Genomic DNA, 22129 nt, shown 5'->3' with positions numbered 1-22129 from the left:
CCGTGCTGTGCCTGACACATTCAATATGCCTATGCATGAGTGAGTGCGTGAGAGAGAGACAGAGAGAGAGAGAGAGAGAGAGAGAGAGAGAGAGAGAGAGAGGAGAGGGAGAGGGAAATTAGCTCGGACTTAACGAGAAGCACAGGAAAAGGCCATCAATCTGCATGAACTAATGAGCCAAAGCTTCACACTCCAGCAGGAACAAGAAGACGACATGCAAATATGTGTGTGTGTGTGTGTGTGTGTGTGTGTGAGTGTGTATTAATTTTAGTCTCTTTACTGTTGAGGAACATGAAACACCCTCAAGTGTAAATTTATTTCTCTTAGGCTCTCAGCCAGTGTAATAATTGTACTCAAACCGTAACGGAAAAGAGTGTGAAAATCACACACATTATTGTATGTGGGGTCCTACATATTTTCCACAAACACACACACACACACACACACACGCACACATATGTCATAACTACATTTTTTTTTGCATCATTTGAAAATGCCCGTTGATTTTGTTGATTACACTGTGTGAAAATTTCATGATGAACAGACCAACTGAAATGGTCCAAAATGACTTAATCTTGACTTAAATGATTTTAAGATTTAAGTTAAGTTAACTTACAAAGAAAAGTTACTATATTGGGGATAAAAGATTTTGTTTTTCCAGCAACGACATGTAAGTCCATGTGTGTAATATTATGTCTCATATGTAATGTGTATATGTAAGTATCTCTGTATAGTAATATTATATCCCATACATATTATATGTGTATGGGATATAAGTAGCTATGTGTAATAATATGTCCCATATGTATTGTATCTCTGCCATTGGAACAAAACCTTAATAAATTTACAGGAGAAGCAAAAGACACACTTTAATTTTAATGTAAGTCAATGGAACCAGAATTTTTTTCCTAGTAATTCTGGGTCGTTTCTTTTGGTCCCTTCATCATGAAATTTACAGACAATGTAAAGAGAAACAGGTATTTTCAAATTATGTCAAAAACTGAAAAACGACAAAAATGGAAATACAATGTTTTGTTCTGACAGCAGCGATATGTAAGTACCTAGATGTAATATGTCCCATATGTATTAGAAATGTGTCTATGTGTGTATTATATATATATTCAGTAAACACATCTGTATTCAAAAACACTCCTGGTCAACTTACATGTTTAAACTTAAATATGGCATTTCTCTGCAAATTTAGTGTATGATTCATAAATATTTCAGATAGCATTAAATAAATATAATATATAGTATGTTATTTTATAATGTGATTTTACATAATATAAACTTTATATTTATTTCTCTAATATGTTAAACTCAGTGAACAGTGATGGTGCATTAAAATGTGCAGAAATGTGTTCTCTGTAGAGGATGTGTACTTATATTTAATAATAACACAAAAAATTAAATATTTACAAAGGTCCTGTAGATAAGCCCTGTTTGTTTCTGGCTAACACACACACACACACACACACACACACACACACACACACACACACACGCACACACACAAGTGATAATGCAGTTCTTTACGGGTTTATCCTCCATTAGTGTGACTGTAATCAGACAACAAAGCAAACCAGCCAGACAAAGAGGTGAAAAGAGAGAGAGAGAGAGAGAGAGAGAGAGAGAGAGGAAAAGCAAAGCATGCTGTGGTGCCATTATTTTCTCACAGCTGGAGGCTCCTCGGTGCAGTAAGAGTCACTGAATCACAGGAAAAGGTGGGTTAGAGACTCGTGTCACACACACACCGCACAACAACTCAATTAGATTTGACTCTTTATAAATTGATTCAGTGAATCATCAAATCTCAAATTTCACCACAATTTGATTTGACTCGATTTGACTGTTTTGCCACGATTCCGAATCGTTTTTAAAATACACCAAGACAAGTTATAACAATAAACCAAGGAGCGTTTCTTTCCTCTACTTTATTAATGTTATAAAAGACTATTTTAATTCATTTTAATAATTTAATATCATCAATGATAATCAAGTGTAATATTTCAAAAACACCTGAATCACCACTCCGCCTAAGTGTTGGAGTCAGAGAGAATCAGGTAACGTCTGTTTTTAACCGTCTGACTGCAGCAGCCTGACTGTGTGTGTGTGTGTGTGTGTGTGTGTGTGTGTGACTCATGAGTGTTGTGTCTCCTCGTTTTTAATCCAGTGTGTGATGTGCTGAGTCACTGAGATTAAATTGCAGCTCATTGATTTCTGGAAACAGGATCAGCTCTTAGTGCACAAAAGGAAAAAGACTCTTCATTGAGGATCTGGATTCATCTTCACTTCAAAGCTGATCTGTTTATTAGACTATGTAACAGGGCTGGGCAATACTTATAAAATAGCATGGAGCGGTATAAGGTGATCTTTAAATTAGCATAAAAAACACCGCTATGCATCAATAATGTTAATAAGTCATTATTAGTAAAGTTAATAAACTCATAGCGCTGCTACTCCATGTATATTATAAGAATATCTAACAAGCCTGACAGCATGTTCTGATTGGACTGTTTTGTCCTGTTTTCTTTGCTTAAAATTGCAACAAGAAGAGCCTTAAACAGCACTGTTAATGTTATGTAAATATACTGAAAGCATTTACAGAAAGGAAACTTACATTTTCTATGTATTTTGAACTCGCATATTAAAGGGGAATTCCAAGTTTTCAAAATCTGCATAATTAAATCGCTGAAACTGTCATTTAGAGAGATTTGATGTGAAATTGTTCATTGTACAGAAACTTACCAACTTTCTTTACAAAGCAAATACAGTCATTTAATGTACAAAATCACCAGTATCTAATAATAAAATGCGTGTACCTCTCCACCATGAATTAATAAAAAAAATAAATTGAAACCAAATCTTATCACAAAACTGCTGTAAAACAATGAAACAATGTCTCAGACATCAGGTAATGTTTTTGTAGCCATTTCATGTAATTAATTTCAGTAAAGTGTAGCTATTAGAGGCATTCAACTCTTCAGACGTCTGGTTCCGATCACCACCACTGTGAACAATTCTGACTCTGACGTTTCTCTAGAAGGGAGCATTTTGCACCAAACCACTCTGAAAGACTTTGTTTACATCTTAACCAATTAATTATGCAGAATTTTTGAAAAATTGGTGGAGTTCCCCTTTAAAATCCCAGGTAAGGCATAATGCCACTAACAAAACAAAGAAAACAGAACTAAACTAACTAAAAGTACATATTACAAACTGTGGACTTTGTGTGTCGTAATGATGTGTTTCTTTGTACAAAATATATAATTTGAACACCACTGATGTCCTGTAAAACAAACACAAAGATGCTGAAGAACTGTGTGTGTGCGCTGACTGCCAGTTAGAAACACAGAGCAGAAGAAAAACAGGTCGTATTAACAGCTGCAGACGTCCCTCTACTCTCCCTCATTACGCAACAGCTCTCTGCTGGACTCCTTCACTCTCAAACAGCTCAATCACAGACTGATAACTCACAGAGCCAAACAGAACACACACAGAGGCCTGCTGCCCCTATAGTTATTATAAAAACACAAATATAAACATTCTGGAGAAAAAAAACAGCACAAAGTTTTCTGGTAACACTTTATTTGGAGTGGTCCTTTGTAGATGATTAATAAACTCCTAACAGATTATTGGTAACACATCAACAGCATATCAGTGAAGTGTCAGTAGTGAAGCATCTGAATACATTGAAGTAAATATCTTGTAGATGTTCTGTTGATACGTTACTTACATTAAGTAGATGTGTTGTTAATATGTTACTTCCATTACGCAAAACCTAACCTTACCAACCTCACCAAACACCTAACCCTCACCCTGGCCCTAAGCCTAACCCTCACCCTGGCCCTAATCCTAACCCTCACCCTGGCCCTAATCCTAACCCTCACCCTGGCCCTAATCCTAACCCTCATATGTTGTTGATACATCACTGAGAGTCTGTTGAGTGTTTGTTTCATCATAAAACCACACAAAATAAAGTGTCACCAGTTTTTTTGATACCAAAACAATATCTAGACTTTGAAGAAAGAAAATGACAGAGTAAAAGAATGAAACAAAACGATGCAGAAGAAAAACAAAGAAAGAAAGAAAGAAAGAAAGAAAGAAAAGGACAGAGAGTAAAAGAATGAAAGAAAGAGAAAGATGCAGAAGAAAGAAAGAAAGAAAGAAAGAAAGAAAGAAAGAAAGAAAGAAAGAAAAAAGAAAAGAAGTGAGAAAGAAAGAAAGAAATAAAAGAAGTAAGTAAGAAAGAAAAATCACAGAGTAAAAGAATGAAACAAAAAGATGCAGAAGTAAAAGAGAGAAAGAAAGAAAAAAAGAAAGATACGGTGATAGAGAGAAAGAGAGAAAGAAAATGACAGTGAGAGAAAAGGAGAAAGGAGGAAGACTGAGAAATAGAGTGACAGTGAGAGAAAGAAAGAAAGAAAGAAAGAAAGAAAGAAAGCTGTACAATAAATGACTCAATCACTAAAATAAAATCAGTGAGAGCTTCATACATAAATAATATCATACAAGCACATAATTACTTTACTCATCCTTCAAATCTGGACCTTGACGACAGTCTGTGGTCCTGGATTTATAATTGCTCTGAAGTCTGACACTCAGCAGTCAGTCAGCATCAGCAGTTTAATTACCTTCCAGACGTCTCCTTTAAATGAACTAATGACTGGCACAGCTGATGAACTCCAGCAGCCTCACAGACACATACATACATGCATATATATACACATTTCTATGGAGGTTTGCGCCATCTGCTGGTCTGTGCTGGTAGTGCCCGTGTGTGGAGGGTCACTGCCAGATCTTTTTGGAAAAGTAAGCCGCATAACTCAGAGCACATTGTTCCACGTGTCAGCCGACCTCGTCGCTGTACGCAGCGGTTTACCGGAGGTCTAAATAAAGATAAAGAGATACAGTCTAGAGCCGGAGCTGTTAAAGCGATAGTCCAGCACGAAATCTGCAGTTTTACATGATTCATGTTCAGTTTACTCAATGCTAATTTTTGTATATGACCAAATACATAAATCGAGCATCACAACATTCTCTGGAGGCAAAGTAGGAGTTTCTGAATAATATTTAAGCAAATATACAGTTTACATAAGTGAACACCAAACTACCGCTTTAAGTGGAGGAAACCGCTCTGATTTTAGATTCTCTCTCTATGAAGGTCAATAATAAGCTGGTCCAACAGCAGCTTTTAACTCATAACATCAGTAATTACAGACCTCAGATTCACTTCATCACAGAGAGAATGAAAGAGATAAATGGAAACAGACAGAGAGAGAGAGAGAGAGAGAAAGAGAGAAGAAAAAGAGAAAGAAAGAAAGAAAGAAAGAAAGAAAGAACAAAAATAGAAAAGAGAGTTAAAGAAGATATAGAAAGAGGGAGACAGAAACGACAGAATGATAGCTAGCAAAGCAGAGAAAAGGAGAAAGAAAGACAGAAAGAAGAAAGAAAGAAAGAAAGAATGAAAGAAAGGGTTACAGATAGAGAGCAAGACATAGATAAAATGATAGTGAGAGAAAAAGAGAAAGAGGAAGACTGAGGAATAGAGTGATAGTGAAAGAAAGAAAGAAAGAAAGAAAGAAAACATCGAGTAAAAGAATGAAAGAAACAGAAAGATGCAGAAGAAAGAGAAAGAAAGAGAGGACGATAGAGAGCAAGAGAAAAAGAAAATGACAGTGAGAGGAAAAGAAAGAGGTAGACTGAGGAATAGTGGTAATGAAGAAAGAAAGAAAGAAAGAAAGAAAGAAAGAAAGAAAGGGTGATCGACAGAGAGCAAGAGAGAGAAAATGGTAGTGGGAGAAAAAGAGAAAGAGGAAGACTGAGGAATGGAGTGATAGTGAAAGAAAGAAAGAAAGAAAGAAAGAAAGCAAGAAAGAAAGAAAAGGACGGGGAGTAAAAGAATGAAAGCGAGCGAGAGATGCAGAGACGGACAGAGAGAGCGTCTGGGACGGATTCCAGTCTCTCCTCCTTTTTTGCTCTGGAGGTTTTGCCCTGTGCTCTGTTGCCGTAGCAACCACAGCGCTGGGGCCGGTGGGGGAGCAGCAGGAGGACAAATAACAGAGAGAAAAAAAGAGGAAAAAAAACACAACCAAGCTTAATGTTCACCTTTCACCTCCTTTAGCCGCTCGCAGTGTAAACCATGAGCTGAACTCCAAATACAGCCTGGGCACTGAGTGACCTCTCAGCCACAGCACTGAGATCAAAGCTGAAGGGACAGTCTGGAGAAAAATTAAAATACTCCCCCTCTTATCTCAAAAATAATCAATCAGGACTAAAGATCAGTGAAGCTGGCTTCTTTCGTTTCCCACTGGAGCCACAAAGCTAATGTCGCTAACAAGCAATGGAAGCTTCTGTACACCAGTTAGCAGGTTGCTAACGGCATACTTAAGTGGCCAGAGATGTGAATTCAGACTAATTCTGATATTCGAGAGTTCATGAACAGAATTCCTGTTAACTGTGGAGAAGGAAAAAACACAATGCCAAGAAAAGAAAATAAAGTATTTTAGCTGAAACTATAGCAGAGCCGTGGCTGACCGCACTGTGCATGTGCAAAAACGGACATCAGAGATGTTTTATTATTGAATAGCCACTATAAATTGGTAGGTTTACAGATAAGTAACCCCGACAGCAGACAGTCTGGGGCTGATTCTGGCTTTCCTACATGAGTGTTTGTTGACGGAGTCATTCTATGGAAACGTCCATTTTTGTGTCCCTAGCGTTTACAGATATATTACACTTGAAAAACATGTTACACTTACAATTTATTTATATTTTAAAATGTTTATTCTAACAATTACATCTTCTTGAGCCTCAATTTAGCAAAATTGATTTTCAAATCAATCATACAGAATTCCAAGCACCACAGAAGCGCTCATCCCCACAGTCATGTGTAAAGAGTGAGGCCATATTTTGACATAAAAAAAAATATTTTCTGCAATTTTAACTGCAATAATCTATACATGACTATGAAATATATGATTTAAATGACATAAAGAAAACAAATGCCAAATAAATATTATAAAATATATAATGAAAGCTGTTGTCCCCAGGAGTCGTGTCACTGGTGTTACTGCGTGACAAAGAATCTCTTATTTTGAAATAAAAGTCACACTGATGACGTCACTTGACTTCCTTTTACCTGTTTTCTGAGGATCTATGAAGAAAAGCACATGGTGAGTCCACTGTGTCTTTCAGTTATCAGAGATTTTCTCATTTAGCTCATGATTTCATATGAAGCTTTTAGCTGAAGTCAGTGGTGTGACTGACTTTATTCTGAGGTAATAGAATAAAAATAGAATACAAATGGATTAAATTCCATATTTTAGTGGATGTTCCATGATTGACTACATGTGGTTTGATGCTCTGTAGCAGCCATTTAGTAAAATGCACTTTTCATGAAAAATGTCACAGGTGTTACCTTTCTTATGTGTAACACCGATGACGATCAGTAACACCAGTGACACCTATGGAGAGATAGAAAAGTGGACGTTTCTGTAGAATGACCCAACTACAGGGCAGATGTTAAGCATGTGGGCCAGAATCGGGCCAGATGGCTAACATCTTCAGTTCTGCCTTGTGTCTGTATTTGTGGGCCGATTCTGGTGTGAATGTTGTGGACCAACAATGTAGACGGGCCAGATTTTTCCATCAGTTCTTCGCACTTTGCAGTGTGTGGGTCAAATCTGGGTCAAGGACCCAGCCGTATATTGGGCCAGAACAAAGCCAAGGATGTGGCCCCCAAAATACGCTAACAGGGAAGTACCTCAGATTAGCTACTGAGCTAAAATCACAGCTAACCACTAACACAGGGATGCAGAGACTTATTGATTTGTACTGCTTTTTTTTTCTTCAGTGGACGATGTGAGCACATGTTAGTTTGTCACAGTGGTGGACAGTAACGACGTAAATGTAATTCGTTACTGTACTTAAGCAGTTTTTTCGTGTATCTGTACTTTACTGAAGTATTTCCATTTTGGGCGACTTTTTACTTTCACTCCACTACATTTCAAAGTCAAATATCTTACTTTTTACTCCTCTACATTTTGCGAAATCTGTCGTTCCTTTTGGTTTATATGTATGTAAAAACGTAACGTAAAAACGAAAGAAGCGTGAAGCAAGAACACCAATCAGGGCACAGCGCACACATTATTTTGAGCTTGTTTTGACCTGTTGGTCATACTTACCCAGTACAGCACACGGTTCAACATCAGGGCAGCAGCATACAATTTTAGGAGTGTCTATTCAACATAAATGATGGAACTAACCTAACTTTGTGTAAATAAACCACAATATAGAAATATGTACACATATGCAGTTGTGACTGGTATGTTTCTTTTTCTGAATTTATACAAACACAATTTCATTTTATAGTAAATTTGTTTTTGCCAGTTTATGTTTATGAACAGAGACCTACAGATTCAATACAGTAAAGGAAAACTCATTTGTGAACCTGAGATTAAAGTTTTTATTAAACTTAAACTTGTAACTAAGTTGCAAATTAATCTTAAACTGAAACTTTGCTTGTTTGCAACTCAGTTCTACCTGATGGAAACTGTTTGTCTTCAGTGTTTTGTGCTTATGATAATTTTAATAGACATCAGTGTCACTAATTAATGACATGCTATTAAAAGACTGGTTTACCAAAAGCGACACTGGAGTATTTTCACCTAAAATGAGTGAATAAAGCAAGAGTCTTGTAACAGAAATGATAATAGGACATTAGAGTCATAATTAATCTTTTAGTACTTTTACTTTCGATACTTAAGTACATTTGAAGGCAAATACTTTTGTACTTTTACTAAAGTGGAGGTCTAAAGGGAGGAACTTCTACTTTTACAGGAGTAATATTTTACCTTAGGTACCTTTACTCAAGTACATGATTTGTGTACTTCGTCCACCACTGGTTTGTCAGAGAAATGTATTTGTGGACTTAGCATTAGCCTAGCCTATTGCGCAATAAAGGCTGTGTTACCTCTGCTTTCTCAGTCACGTCCTTCCTGTGTTTCAGAGTAGCAACGTATAACAAACTCACAAATACAAGCAAAGCTTTCATGCTTTACAGTAATGTTAAAACACAAAATTGCCATTTCACCGAATTGTTACTTCATATCTTCATGTGTTGAAATACAGCAATTACCCGAAGAGTGATATTCAGTATATTCTAACACTGGCACCTCGAGTACCCGTGCACATCTCTAGATTTGACCGGCTTCACGATGGCTGATATCACCGTTCCAGCAGTGACATACTCCTGAACAGCCGGGGTCTAATTCCCAGCAGCCCTCCCAAAGTCTCAAGACACTTGCAGCCGGTCTGCTCCAGGCTTTCATATATAAGATTTCATTCTCCTAGCTTTGGGTCTATAAATGATGTTGAACGTTGCCATAATTAAAGTATGTGCCGATATTACACAAATTATAAGCCCTCACATGAACTGTTCTCTCTTCTGCCCTCTGGAAGAAGGTACAGCGGCATTCGGGCCCTCACAGTTTCTTTCCACAAGCCATCAGTTTCCTCAACTCCCACAGACCTACACACACATATACATAACACACAGACCTACACACACATATACATAACACACAGACCAACACACACATATACATAACACACAGACCTACACACACATATACATAACACACAGACCTACACACACATATACATAACACACAGACCTACACACACATATACATAACACACAGACCAACACACACTTATACATAACACCCACACGGACCCACACACACATATACATAACACACAGACCTACACACACATAGAGTCACTGCCAGGTTGAGAGTGAACCACCACAAAGCCAAGAATGATCAAAAACTGACCACTGATGAAAGGCCTCAGGATGATTAACACAAACTGTGCATCAACAGATGAGCTACCTAACTCTCTAAACGCACACCAGCAAGGTTGAAGAGTTCTCTAAAAAGTGGACGGTGAGTGTCCCATAGGAACACAGCAAAACTGAGAACATGTCGAAATGATAATGGATCAAAGGCAAACAGCAGGGGTCACACACACCAAACATCAGTGTTCTGGTCTTTGTGTTCAAATGAGCTGCTCTGTACAGGCAGGTTTAGCTGGTCCACCTCCCTTACTTTGGGACGTTTGACATACAAATTCAAGTTAATGTGTGACGAGTTTCAGTGTTGCAACTGCAAAAATGATCCAGAGTCCGATAACGTCCTTACCAAAGTCAATAAAGACTCCACACTTCTAATGATTGATGAACTAAAAGCATTAGAAAAAATGTTTGTTTTTTTTTACCATTTTATACAGAACATGAGAAAAAAATCTAATGGTGAGGCAAAACAATCTAAAGGTAAAAAAAACTAAGAAATAAATATTTTTCTTAAAATTACTGCAAATGTGCACAGAGCAGTTAGCTTTTCTGAAGAATAAAATTAATTACAACCCATTTCTGTGGTTACACTACACACATTTCCATGGTTATACTACATCCATTGCCATGGGTACAATACACCCATTTCCATGGTCACAAAACACCCCTTTCCATGGTTACACTACACATTTCCATGGTTACACTACACCCATTTCCATGGTTACACTACTCTCATTTCCATGGTTACACTACACTCATTTCCATGGTTACACTACTCATTTCCATGGTTACACTACACCCATTTCCATGGTTACACTACTCTCATTTCCATGGTTACACTACACCCATTTCCATGGTCATACTACACCCATTCCCATGATTACACTACACCTATTTTCATACTACACCCATTTCCATGGTTACGCTACACCCATTTCCATGGTTACACTACACCCATTTCCATGGTCATACTACACCCATTCCCATGGTTACACTACACTCATTTCCATAGTCATACTACACCCATTTCCATGGTTACGCTACACCCATTTCCATGGTTACACTACACTCATTTCCATGGTTATACTACACCCATTTCCATGGTTACACTACACTCATTTCCATGGTTATACTTTACCAATTTTCATGGTTACACCACACTTATTTTCATACTACATCCCATTTCCATGCTTACACTACACATATTTTCATAGTTACACTACACACATTTCCATGGTTATACTACATCCATTGCCATGGTTACAATACACCCATTTCCATGGTCACAAAACACCCCTTTCCATGGTTACACTACACATTTCCATGGTTACACTACACCCATTTCCATGGTTACGCTACACATTTCCATGGTTATACTACATCCATTGCCATGGTTACAATACACCCCTTTCCATGGTTACGCTACACATTTCCATGGTTATGCTACTCTTGCTTTCTCATGGTCATACAGCACCCTCTTCCTTTGTTATGCTAGGAGTGCTGAGTTTACTAAGCATTACTGGCTGAACACTAATATGGTGAAGACGAAGACACAAAGAAATGATTTTGAACTGTTTAACATTCTCACATAATGTTGGCAAGCATTCATTTTAGCTCTTGCCATTCAGAACTTGATTTTGCTGGCCCAAGTTATAAATTAGTTTCTCTAGCAACAGTTACCTCAGAAAGAATTGATGTTATTGTTAATCATATGTCTAAAATCGTGTAAAATCATATCAGTAATAATGTCATACTACAATTCAGGCACTATGCACAGTTCTAACACTATTCAGTACTTCACTACATAAAGCCTGGATTTTGAAGGGTAGTATTGTGTCAAACTGAACACTAATATTTTGCACTAAATATAAACTGCTGCATGATTAGCCTCCATATAAAGAAGAGCAAATACACTTCAAATAAAACTTCAAATAAAAAATGTTCAGGCCAAATCTTTTGTGTCAGCCACTGAGAAAACGTTAAACTACCTCTTTCTCCGTTGGCTTTGGTCAGTGATGTTGGAGGATTATAAAAAAACTGGTTGGTCAGTAATGTTGGAGGATTCTGAAAATTGGGTTGGTCAGAAATATTGGATTCTAACCGCACTTCATGCAAAATGCGATTAAAGTGAAGGTGAAGATGAAAAAGTTCTGCTTTAAAGTTGGTTTCTGTCTGACTGCCAACTGCTTCATTGAGTGCAGAGAGAGAGAGAGAGCGAGCGAGGGAGAGAGAGAGAGAGAGAGAGAGAGAGAGAGAGAGAGAGAGAGCGAGCGAGGAGAGAGCTGATGATGAGATGAATGGGAGATCTCTCACCCTGACTCGAGAGCTGTAGAGAAGTGTGTGTGTATGTGTGTATCGATGTCTCCAGGCAGATCAGTGAAGGTTTCTGCTCTCATCCATCATTGATCAGCTCGACCACATCTCATCATCTCAGCTCCTCCACATGGTCTCTCTCCCACTCTCTCTTTCTTTCTTTCTCTCTATTCTTGCTTCTATTTCCTTCAAAGTACTGTGGAACTCTGTGGACAGATTCAGTCCATTAAAGTGTCAGCCTAAAGTGGCCACACTGGCTGATTAGTAGAAACAGCTCGAGCTCAATAAACAAACATCACTGACCGCCGCCCTCTAAATGTGTTATTAACAAACACCAAATAAACAAACATCACTGACCGCCGCCCTCTAAATGTGTTATTAACAAACACCAAATAAACAAACATCACTCACCGCCGCCCTCTAAATGTGTTATTAACAAACACCAAATAAACAAACATCACTCACCGCCGCCCTCTAAATGTGTTATTAACAAACACCAAATAAACAAACATCACTCACTGCTGCCCTCTAAATGTGTTATTAACAAACACCAAATAAACAAACATCACTCACCGCCACCCTCTAAAGGTGATATTAACAAACACCAAATAAACAAACATCACTCACTGCCGCCCTCTAAATGTGTTATTAACAAACACCAAATAAACAAACATCACTCACCGCCACCCTCTAAATGTGTTATTAACAAACACCAAATAAACAAACATCACTCACCGCCACCCTCTAAAGGTGTTATTAACAAACACCAAATAAACAAACATCACTCACCGCCGCCCTCTAAATGTGTTATTAACAAACACCAAATAAACAAACATCACTCACCGCCGCCCTCTAAATGTGTTATTAACAAACACCAAATAAACAAACATCACTCACCGCCGCCCTCTAAATGTGTTATTAACAAACACCAAATAAACAAACATCACTCACCGCCGCCCTCTAAATGTGTTATTAACAAACACCAAATAAACAAACATCACTCACCGCCGCCCTCTAAATGTGTTATTAACAAACACCAAATAAACAAATATCACTCACCGCCGCCTTCTAAATGTGTTATTAACAAACACCAAATAAACAAACGTTACTCACTGCTGCCCTCTAAAGATGATATTGACAAACTTCAGATAAACAAACGTTACTCATCGCTGTCCTCTACAGGCAGTTTATTTATTTGGCGTTTGTTAATAACACCTTTAGAGGGCGGCGGTGAATAATGTTTGTTTATTTGGTGTTTGATAATAACATCTGTAGAGGGCAGCAGTGAGTAATATTTAACGGTGTTATTAACAAGCACCAAATAAACAAGCATTACACACTGCTGCCCTCTAAAGGTGTTATTAACAAACATCAAGTAAACAAACGTTACTCACCGCCGCCCTCTAAAGATATTATAAACAAACACCAAATAAACAAACATCACACACTGCCGCCCTCTAAACATTATAGTGCCAGTCAGAATAAGTTACATGCGTTTGTCTCGACCCAGCTGTTTGTTCGACATAAACATATAATTCTGATTGCTTACAAAAACTGTCATCTGCTCAAATAACTGCAATTAGACAGTTGTGCAATAACAGTGTCAGGTATATCCAATAAAACACCCAGTAATTGGTCAGAGAGCTCATTTGCATATTGTAGGCTTCTGCGAATTCAGTTTTGTGAAGGCCAATATCACGATACCGATTAACTAACTATATATTTTGCATCTTTACTTATATTGCATCTTTAATATTCAGAATCCATTCAGATCACCATCAATGCAGGTTAGTCTGTTTTCAGTCGGCAGGTTTCTTTTTCACAGATTAAAAGAATAAACAAGCTTTTCCTCCACAGTCTGCCAGGAAAGCTCCTCTGCAGTGGAAGTTCTCTGCAAGATGCATTCGAAGATTTCAGAGGTTATGTGCATGATGTATAATGCATTACGATGTATAAATAAATGATAAAGACAAGCCCGGCTGGGGAAACGGAGAGAGAGTTCATCGAGTCCAGAGGCTTTTTTTTCTTTACAAATGAAATCTCATGCTGTTTGCCCTGTAGGCCTTTTCAAAGGGAAAAACTAGCAAACTAAGCAAATAAGAGCTCACTTTATTACACAAACATCAGTGGTGTGTTAAAAACATAATGAATAGAAAATGACGGTGCTCTTGCTACCAAAGCAGGATGTCTGTAAGTGGTGCACTGTGCTACTGTATATATGAATTACAGCACATCAATTTGAGAAATAAAAACATGCAGTACTGGTATTGGTGCGAGTCAAAGGGCTGGACGATATGGCAAAAATATCACAATACAGTGAAGATACACATCATACTGAGCATTAGTGTTTTAATGTGCTTCTGTATGATTGTAGTACTAACATTAACCTTCAGAGCTGGGCAACATGACCACATTAATCATGATTGTGATAAATTACATCGCAATACCTTACAATATGCTTCTCTGAGAATATCATGGATTTCATGGATGCTTCCAGAATAGTGACCAAAATGCATAATTCATTAAAAAGAGAGCATAATTAGTCCTGTTTAACTGGATTTAGTGCAGTGCAGGAGGTGGAATGTTGAATAAAAATCATTTGTACTCATAAGTTTGATGGTATTTTTAAATGTGGCCCTACTGATTCTCTGTCCCAACGTATTCACTGTTAGATAAAATGAATATCAAGACATAAAGCTTATTGTGAAACTATTTTTGAAGTATTATGATACTGTATTTTTGCCATATTGCCCACTATTAACCTTAAAGCACCTGCTTGACCAAACATACTAATTTGGCCAAAAATGAATTAAAGTTATTAAACTCCAAATAGTGTAATTTAATTTGCAGAATGCAAAATGGTGGCTGTTTTCATTCATTTTGTGTATTTGATTTTTTGACCAAACCACTTCTATAACCTCAGATCTATAACCATTTCTATAACCTCAGATCTATAACCACTTCTATAAGCTCAGATCTATAACCATTTCTATAACCTCAGATCTATAACCATTTCTATAACCTCAGATCTATAACCACTTCTATAAGCTCAGATCTATAACCATTTCTATAACCTCAGATCTATAACCACTTCTAAGCTCAGATCTATAACCATTTCTATAACCTCAGATCTACAACCACTTCTATAACCTCAGATCTATAACCATTTCTATAACCTCAGATCTATAACCATTTCTATAACCTCAGATCTATAACCACTTCTATAAGCTCAGATCTATAACCATTTCTATAACCTCAGATCTACAACCACTTCTATAACCTCAGATCTATAACCACTTCTATAAGCTCAGATCTATAACCATTTCTATAACCTCAGATCTACAACCACTTCTATAAGCTCAGATCTATAACCACTTCTATAACCTCAGATCTATAACCACTTCTATAAGCTCAGATCTATAACCATTTCTATAACCTCAGATCTACAACCACTTCTATAACCTCAGATCTATAACCACTTCTATAAGCTCAGATCTATAACCATTTCTATAATCTCATAGATGTATGCAGTTATCTGAATATTCGATGGAGTATTTATGGGAAGTTTGGAATAAAATGTGAAATAAACTGTGTATTATTTTGTAGTTAAATAGGTGTTTAACTGTGTATGTGCTGTAAATCTGCTCAGAATATGAGAACGAAAAAGTGGCTGATATTGCATCTCCCGCTAAGACCAGGCAGAAAATAACACAACACACTGCTGCTAATACACTGTGTAAGATGCAGCACTATGGCAGCTCACTGGAGAGAAGATAAAATAGACCTGAAACTGTGGTCAGTAACTAAGTCAGTACTACAAGAAAGAAAGAAAGAAAGAAAGAAAGAAAGAAAGAAAGAAAGAAGGTGAGAGAGAAAGATACAGAGAGATGGAGAGAATGACAGGGAGAGCCAGAGAGAAATAAATAAAGAGAGAGAGAGAGAGAGAGAGAGAGAGAGAGAGAGAGAAAGAAAGAGATGAGGGAGCGAAAGGGTGAGAGGGAGAAAGATACAGAGAGGTAGGAGTGACAAGGAGAGAAAGAGAGAGAAAAGTAGGAGTGACAAGGAGAGAGAGACAAATACAGAGAGAGAGACAGAGAGAGAGAGATGAGGGAGCAGGGTGACAGGGAGAAAGAGTCAGGAGTGAGGACAGAAATAGAGAGAAAAGTAGACAGGAGAGACAGAAATAGAGAGAGAGACAGAGAGACAGAAATAGAGAGAGAGTCAGAGAGACAGAAATAGAGAGAAAGAGACAGAGAGACAGAAATAGAGAGAGAGACAGAGAGACAGAAATAGAGAGAGAGAGAGACAGAGAGACAGAAATAGAGAGAAAGAGACAGAGAGACAGAAATAGAGACAGAGAGGCATAGAAATAGGAGAGAGAGCACAAAAGAGAGAGAGATAAGGGAGTGAGAGAGAGAGAGAGGGAGAGAGAGGCAGAGACAGAAACATAGAGAGTGAGACAAAGAAACAGAAATAGAGAGAAACAGACACAAAGACAGAAATAGAGAGAGAGAGAGATAGAAATAGAGAGACAAAAAAAGATTTATATATACAGAAATTGAGAGAGAGCAGCGAGAGAGAAAGAGAGAGAGAGATAAGGGAGTGAGAGAGAGAAAGAGGGAGAGAGACAGAGAGACAGAAATATATAGAGAGTGAGACAAAGAGACAGAAATAGAGAGAGAGGGAGAGAGAGAGATACAGAGAGAGAAAGAGAGAGTGACAGAGAGACAAAGAGAGAAAGAGAGAGAGAAAGAGAGAGAGAGAGAGAGGGGGAGAGAGAGAGATGAGGGAGCAAGAGAGAGATAGAGAAATAGAGAAAGAGAGAGAGAGAGATGAGGGAGTAAGGGTGGGGAGGCTGAGTGGAGTCTCTGGGATTTCCACTGAAGGTAAAAGAACCGAATCTAAATCAGTGGCACCGGCCAGATTTTTCTTGTTGGTAACCATGGCGACTGAAATACCTGAACAGTTCTCTTCCACAGTCTTTTACCTGCAGCTCATCACAGACGTGTATGTATAGATGTAAGGGGTGTATCATCATCTTGTTAATGAAGTCGTCAGAAACCGCCAACAGCAGCATCTCAGTCCAGCCCCACCAGGACCTCACAGCCTTTTCTGGGATTACTGACGGCCAAACTGCTTGATTTTGTGGCAGCTTTTCTCAGTATTTGGTTTCTGGCAGCAAATCTCTAGAAATATGTGATGACTAAAATCTTTCTTCAACTTGTTTTAATGTGGTCTAGTTAGTGTGGGGTATTGGGGTACCACTTTACAATAAGACCCTTATAGAGGGTTTATCAATGGTTTAAAATTAGGTTATTAAAGGGTCCATATCATCGAAACCCTTACTTTTTTAAGATAAAAGTACATATCACTGTAAGTCTCAAAACATACCATTCACTCCCCAGTCCAGGGCTTGGCAACATGCGGCTATTTTATTGCCCTGTTGTAGCTCCACAGCAGAATTAGACTTGTAGGTAAAAATAAAACAATCCTCCTTTACAGTAAAATAAAGCTCTGCTGATCGTTCAACACAGTTTTAACAATAAATGGTCTTAAACGCTGGAGTTAATGTAGCCTATATCTGCTAATTCACCAAAGGTTGGCTCAAAGACTGCTGGTTACCATAGCAACGCAGATAAAAATCTCATCTAGCTAGTAGCAAAGGAAAAAACACAGAAGAAAGATTTAAGACGGACATTGATAATTTGGAGACGAATGGACTTCTTTGCATTCATAATGTCAAACACTAAAAAGAGATGCGAGAAAAGCGGCTATAGCTGAGCTAAAGCCGATAGAGCAGATATAACAGCTCACAGCTGGCCTTTTTATTTACGTATTATAACTACTTATTGTAATTTATGATTTTTATTAGTGACACAGTTAATAACCATTAATAAACCCATTTATAAACCATTCATAAACCATTTATGAGGGCAGTCTCAAGCTTGACATCGTAACCCTTTCTGGAGCTATGTAGAACCATTTTCAAAAAGCCTACTATGTAGAACCACACACAACACCTTCTCAGTCTGAAGAACCACTTCACCATGCAAAGAACCATTTAAGCATGCAAACGGTTCTTTGAGTGTTCATGGTTCCACAGAAAACCACTGTCTTTAGTTAATAACCATGAATAAACCCATTTTAAACCATTCATAAACCATTTATAAAGGCAGTCTCATTACATTCATAAACACTTCATAAGCGTGGTCTCAAGCCTGACATCATAACAACAGCAGAACCCTATTTAGAGCTTTATAGAACCATTTAAAAAAAAAACTATTATGTAGAACCATACACAACGCATTCTCCATCAATCTGAAGAACCATTTAAGCATGCAAACGGTTCTTTAAGTGTTCATGGTTCCATATAAAACCACTGTCTTTACTAAAGAACTCTTAAAGAACCATCTTTTTCAAGAGTGTACAGAAGATGTAATAAAGGATGAACACACACACACACCAGTGCAAACACACACACACACACAGGTCTCCACTGTGCGCCGGCCAGGTTCCGCGTGCCATAACAGCATACAAAAGACGTGGCCTCGTGCCAGGCCTGTAATCCTTTTTGTAAAGACTATAGAGGGATGATTCCCAGCCTAGGGCCATTGTCTGAATAGGAAAGCATTCTTATGCTAATTTATTTTAATCAGTTCTAGCAACTGCGTCCAAACTGCGTCCATTTGTTTGTCCTGCTCTCGATCTCTCAGTCCTATCTGATGATGTTTACATGAGGAAAAAACAAACAGACCACCTAGAGCTGTGGGGACACAGATTCACAGACACACTCAACAGTACCGGCTACATTGAACAGGCTGTATCATCAACTATACTGTTCAGAACTGTTAGAATCAGTCCAGACCAGTTTGGTTGGAAACTGCACTCAATTATGCCACATTGCACGGAATTAAAGTGGAAGTCCACCCATTTTATAAAATGTCTGCATAATTCAGTTGTTAAGACATAAAGTCATTCAGAGTGGTTTCTACATTTTAGGGAAATAAGTCAGAATTGTTCACAGTGGTGGTGATAGGAACCAGACGTCTGAAGAGTTTAATGTCTTCAAGAGCTACCTCACAGAAAGTTATACACAAATATATATATATATACAAGTACAATGCCTGATGCTTGAGAGTTTATTTTATGATAACTTTGTCTAAAATGTGTTTTATTTTATAAAATCCATTTATAGAGGAGATGTACATGCAGTACTTTGTCAATTTATCATGATCAACATTACATATAAACTCTGAAGGCATGTGAAGGTTCACTGGTGGTTCTGGATAGTAAATAAAATGGCTATATTTGTATTGTAGTCATGGTGACCCCTGGTTCCAATCACCACCACTGTAAAAAAAAAATCTTAGTTTCTCTACAATAAACCATTTTACATCAAACCACTCTGAATGGCTTTGCATCACGATTGAATTACACAGAAATTTTGAAAATTAGGTGGAATTCCCCTTTAAAGTGCATTCCCAGCCCCTTTCTCACTGTGTATGCCAAATCAGACAGAATCTAAAGTGTGCTTACCTGTGTATCCAGCATCATCATCATCATCTAGGATTCATAGCCTCTTCCTCGCTGTCCGGGTTTTTTTACTCTAAGACCCTCTAAGACCCTTAAAACTCCTCTTCCAGCACTTGGAAGCCAAAAAACTCCACATATGTTGGATGTTGGACCCTGAGACTCGTCCGGAACAACACAGCGACCGGTTTCGGAGTGTTAAAAGTGAGAAGAGTGGCGCCCAGCCGCTCAAAAGAAACGTCCGTGACAGATGACGGAGGGCAGTTCAAACAAAATGCGGACAATAGACAGCTTGTGATGAAAAAAAGCCCACTGTTGCAGATCCACTGGTGTATTCTTCCCTTTAACCCTGGGGTTGGCACAGTAATCCACATTCAGCGTTGGCCTAAAGTGACCTGGCTTGTCAAAGGAACCTTAAACGTGTCCATTTAATGACAGGAACATCCCCCTTTCCACATCTGGATGGCTTCAGGTGGAATTTAGGCCGGCCTTGAGAGAATCCAAGGTGCCATGCTGGTCTTGAGAAGGCCTGTCCACAGAATGGTGTTCAAGCTGACTGTAATATCTTTAAGATTTAGGGATGAGATGTAGACACTCCAGACAGCGCAGGGCCAACACTTGACACTCAGCAGAGGATATGACAAAATAACGGAGATAATAAAGATATGAGAGCATGAATGGCAGTCTTCTTTCAAAAGAGGGCCGAATGCAAGCCTGCAAAGCGCACAGTGAAGCAAACCCCAACAGCAGGCCAGTGTGTGTTTACTTAAAGAGAAAGCAGGTCACTGATGAGGTGACAGACTGGAGATCCTCTTCAGGCTCTTCAGCAGGCTTCAGCATTTCTGGCCTCGATTCTTCTTCTGATCTTCTGATTCATCTATCCATTCTTCCACTAAGCACCAAGAAGAGATTCAGAGCTGTTCCTGGCACAATTAGATCCCATCCACATGACAGATCTCTGTCTGTATCCCCGACGAACTCGACGGATTCTATTTTTAATCCATCCCTCGTATCCTCCAGTGACAAAATGGACGATGGCTCGTGTGTTTTTTCTTTTCTTTTCTTTTTTTTTTTAAGGCTACATTCACTCCCTGCCCTTCCTCTCCGGGGTGTACAGTCGTCCTTTCCCCATCCTCCTCTTCCTCCTCCTCCTCCTCCTCCTCTTCCTCTCGCTGCTCTGCTCCGAGATGCTCCCACAAGGGGAAAAACATCAATGATAAAAATGAGCAAAGGCGAAAAGCGAGAGACCTGAGCCGGAATAAAAGAAAGAAAACGATAAAAAAAAAATGAAAAGAAACGAGCGAAGCCCTAAAAAACCCCGAGCCCAGCCCAGAGCCCAGAGCCCAGGCGCGGATTCAGCCCGAACCTCCGAAAGCACGCCGCTCTCGGGGCTTTAAATCTGCGGCTCCTCTGTGCATCTTCCCCGGATGGTCGACGATGCCGCCCTCCAGGGCAAGCCGCACCAACACCGCCCTCTTTTGGACGTCTCCAGCCAAACGTACCTCCTCCAGAAGGGAAGCGACGGGCTGCAGCGGCCGCCTCACTGCAGATCTGACCTCGATTCTTTGCCTTTAAATCGCTACGTTGCGGGAATAATAACGAATGAAGGAGGCTGAGCGGAGTCTGTGGGGGAACAACAGCGCCGCGCTGTCTGGAGCCCCCTGCTGGCCGGAGCCGCACACTGCACTGGGCACAAGCACTATATCCAGCCTCCACTCCTCCTTTCTAAGTAGCGACTTCCTTCTCAAAGAGAGCTACTTTCTAACCTGCGCCTAATAAGCTGCCCCGCCCCCTTAATTAACGAACGCGTCTGATCCAGCCAATCAGAGGCTTGGGAAGAGGTTAATCAGTTGGCACACTGTGGTTAGAAGTCTACTCTGCCACTGTATCTGATTCAGCCTGCAGAAGTTTAACTCCGCCCCTTTACACTGAAGGTAAAAGGAGTGTTTTAGCCTGGACCGCCGTTAGAATGAGGCAAAATACCTGGCAGCCAGTGAGAACAGAGCTCATTTACATATAGCAGTCTTATGGCAGCTAACTGCATTGTAACCAGTCCAGTGGGTATAGTATGCATAGTGTAGCATAGAATATTACTATGTTACAGTATAGTATTGCATACTATGCTATTGTTATATGGTCACTGTTTACTGACTGCACGTCACTTTATATTGCAAAATTCCAGCCATTATCATTGTCAGCATGCATATTGCACAACTATTGATATAGGTTATCGTTTACAGTGTATAGTCGCTCCACAGTGGTTCATCCCCTGGATGTGACATGCATTACTGCATTGTCATGTGCAAAATATTTATGCGATTTTACTTACTTATTTTCGTACTGCACATTATATTTTATGGTTGTTTTAGTATATTTTATTATATATCTTTACTGCTTTTATTTATGCATCTGTATAGAGTGTACAGCAAT

General features: G+C 38.8%; 1 protein-coding gene across 2 annotated transcripts in view; it reads right to left on the bottom strand.

Moving 5' to 3' along the window:
• LOC118819779 (ral guanine nucleotide dissociation stimulator-like) overlaps window positions 1-21398 on the bottom strand; it is a 124473-nt gene extending 103075 nt beyond the window's left edge. Inside the window, exon 1 of one of the 2 annotated variants that reach the window (XM_036587684.1) lies at window positions 19706-21398. In XM_036587684.1, the coding sequence (XP_036443577.1) occupies window positions 19706-19732 (27 nt within the window). In that variant the 5' untranslated portion in view covers window positions 19733-21398. Of the gene's footprint in view, window positions 1-9431; window positions 9625-19705 lie in introns of those variants that run through there. The other variant, XM_036587686.1, reaches the window with a different exon arrangement.
• Window positions 21399-22129: the final 731 nt, after the last annotated feature.

The sequence above is a fragment of the Colossoma macropomum genome, unplaced genomic scaffold, assembly GCF_904425465.1.
Source record: "Colossoma macropomum unplaced genomic scaffold, Colossoma_macropomum, whole genome shotgun sequence".
Taxonomy (NCBI): Eukaryota; Metazoa; Chordata; class Actinopteri; order Characiformes; family Serrasalmidae; genus Colossoma; species Colossoma macropomum.
This window is presented reverse-complemented; position numbering and strand designations above follow the sequence as displayed.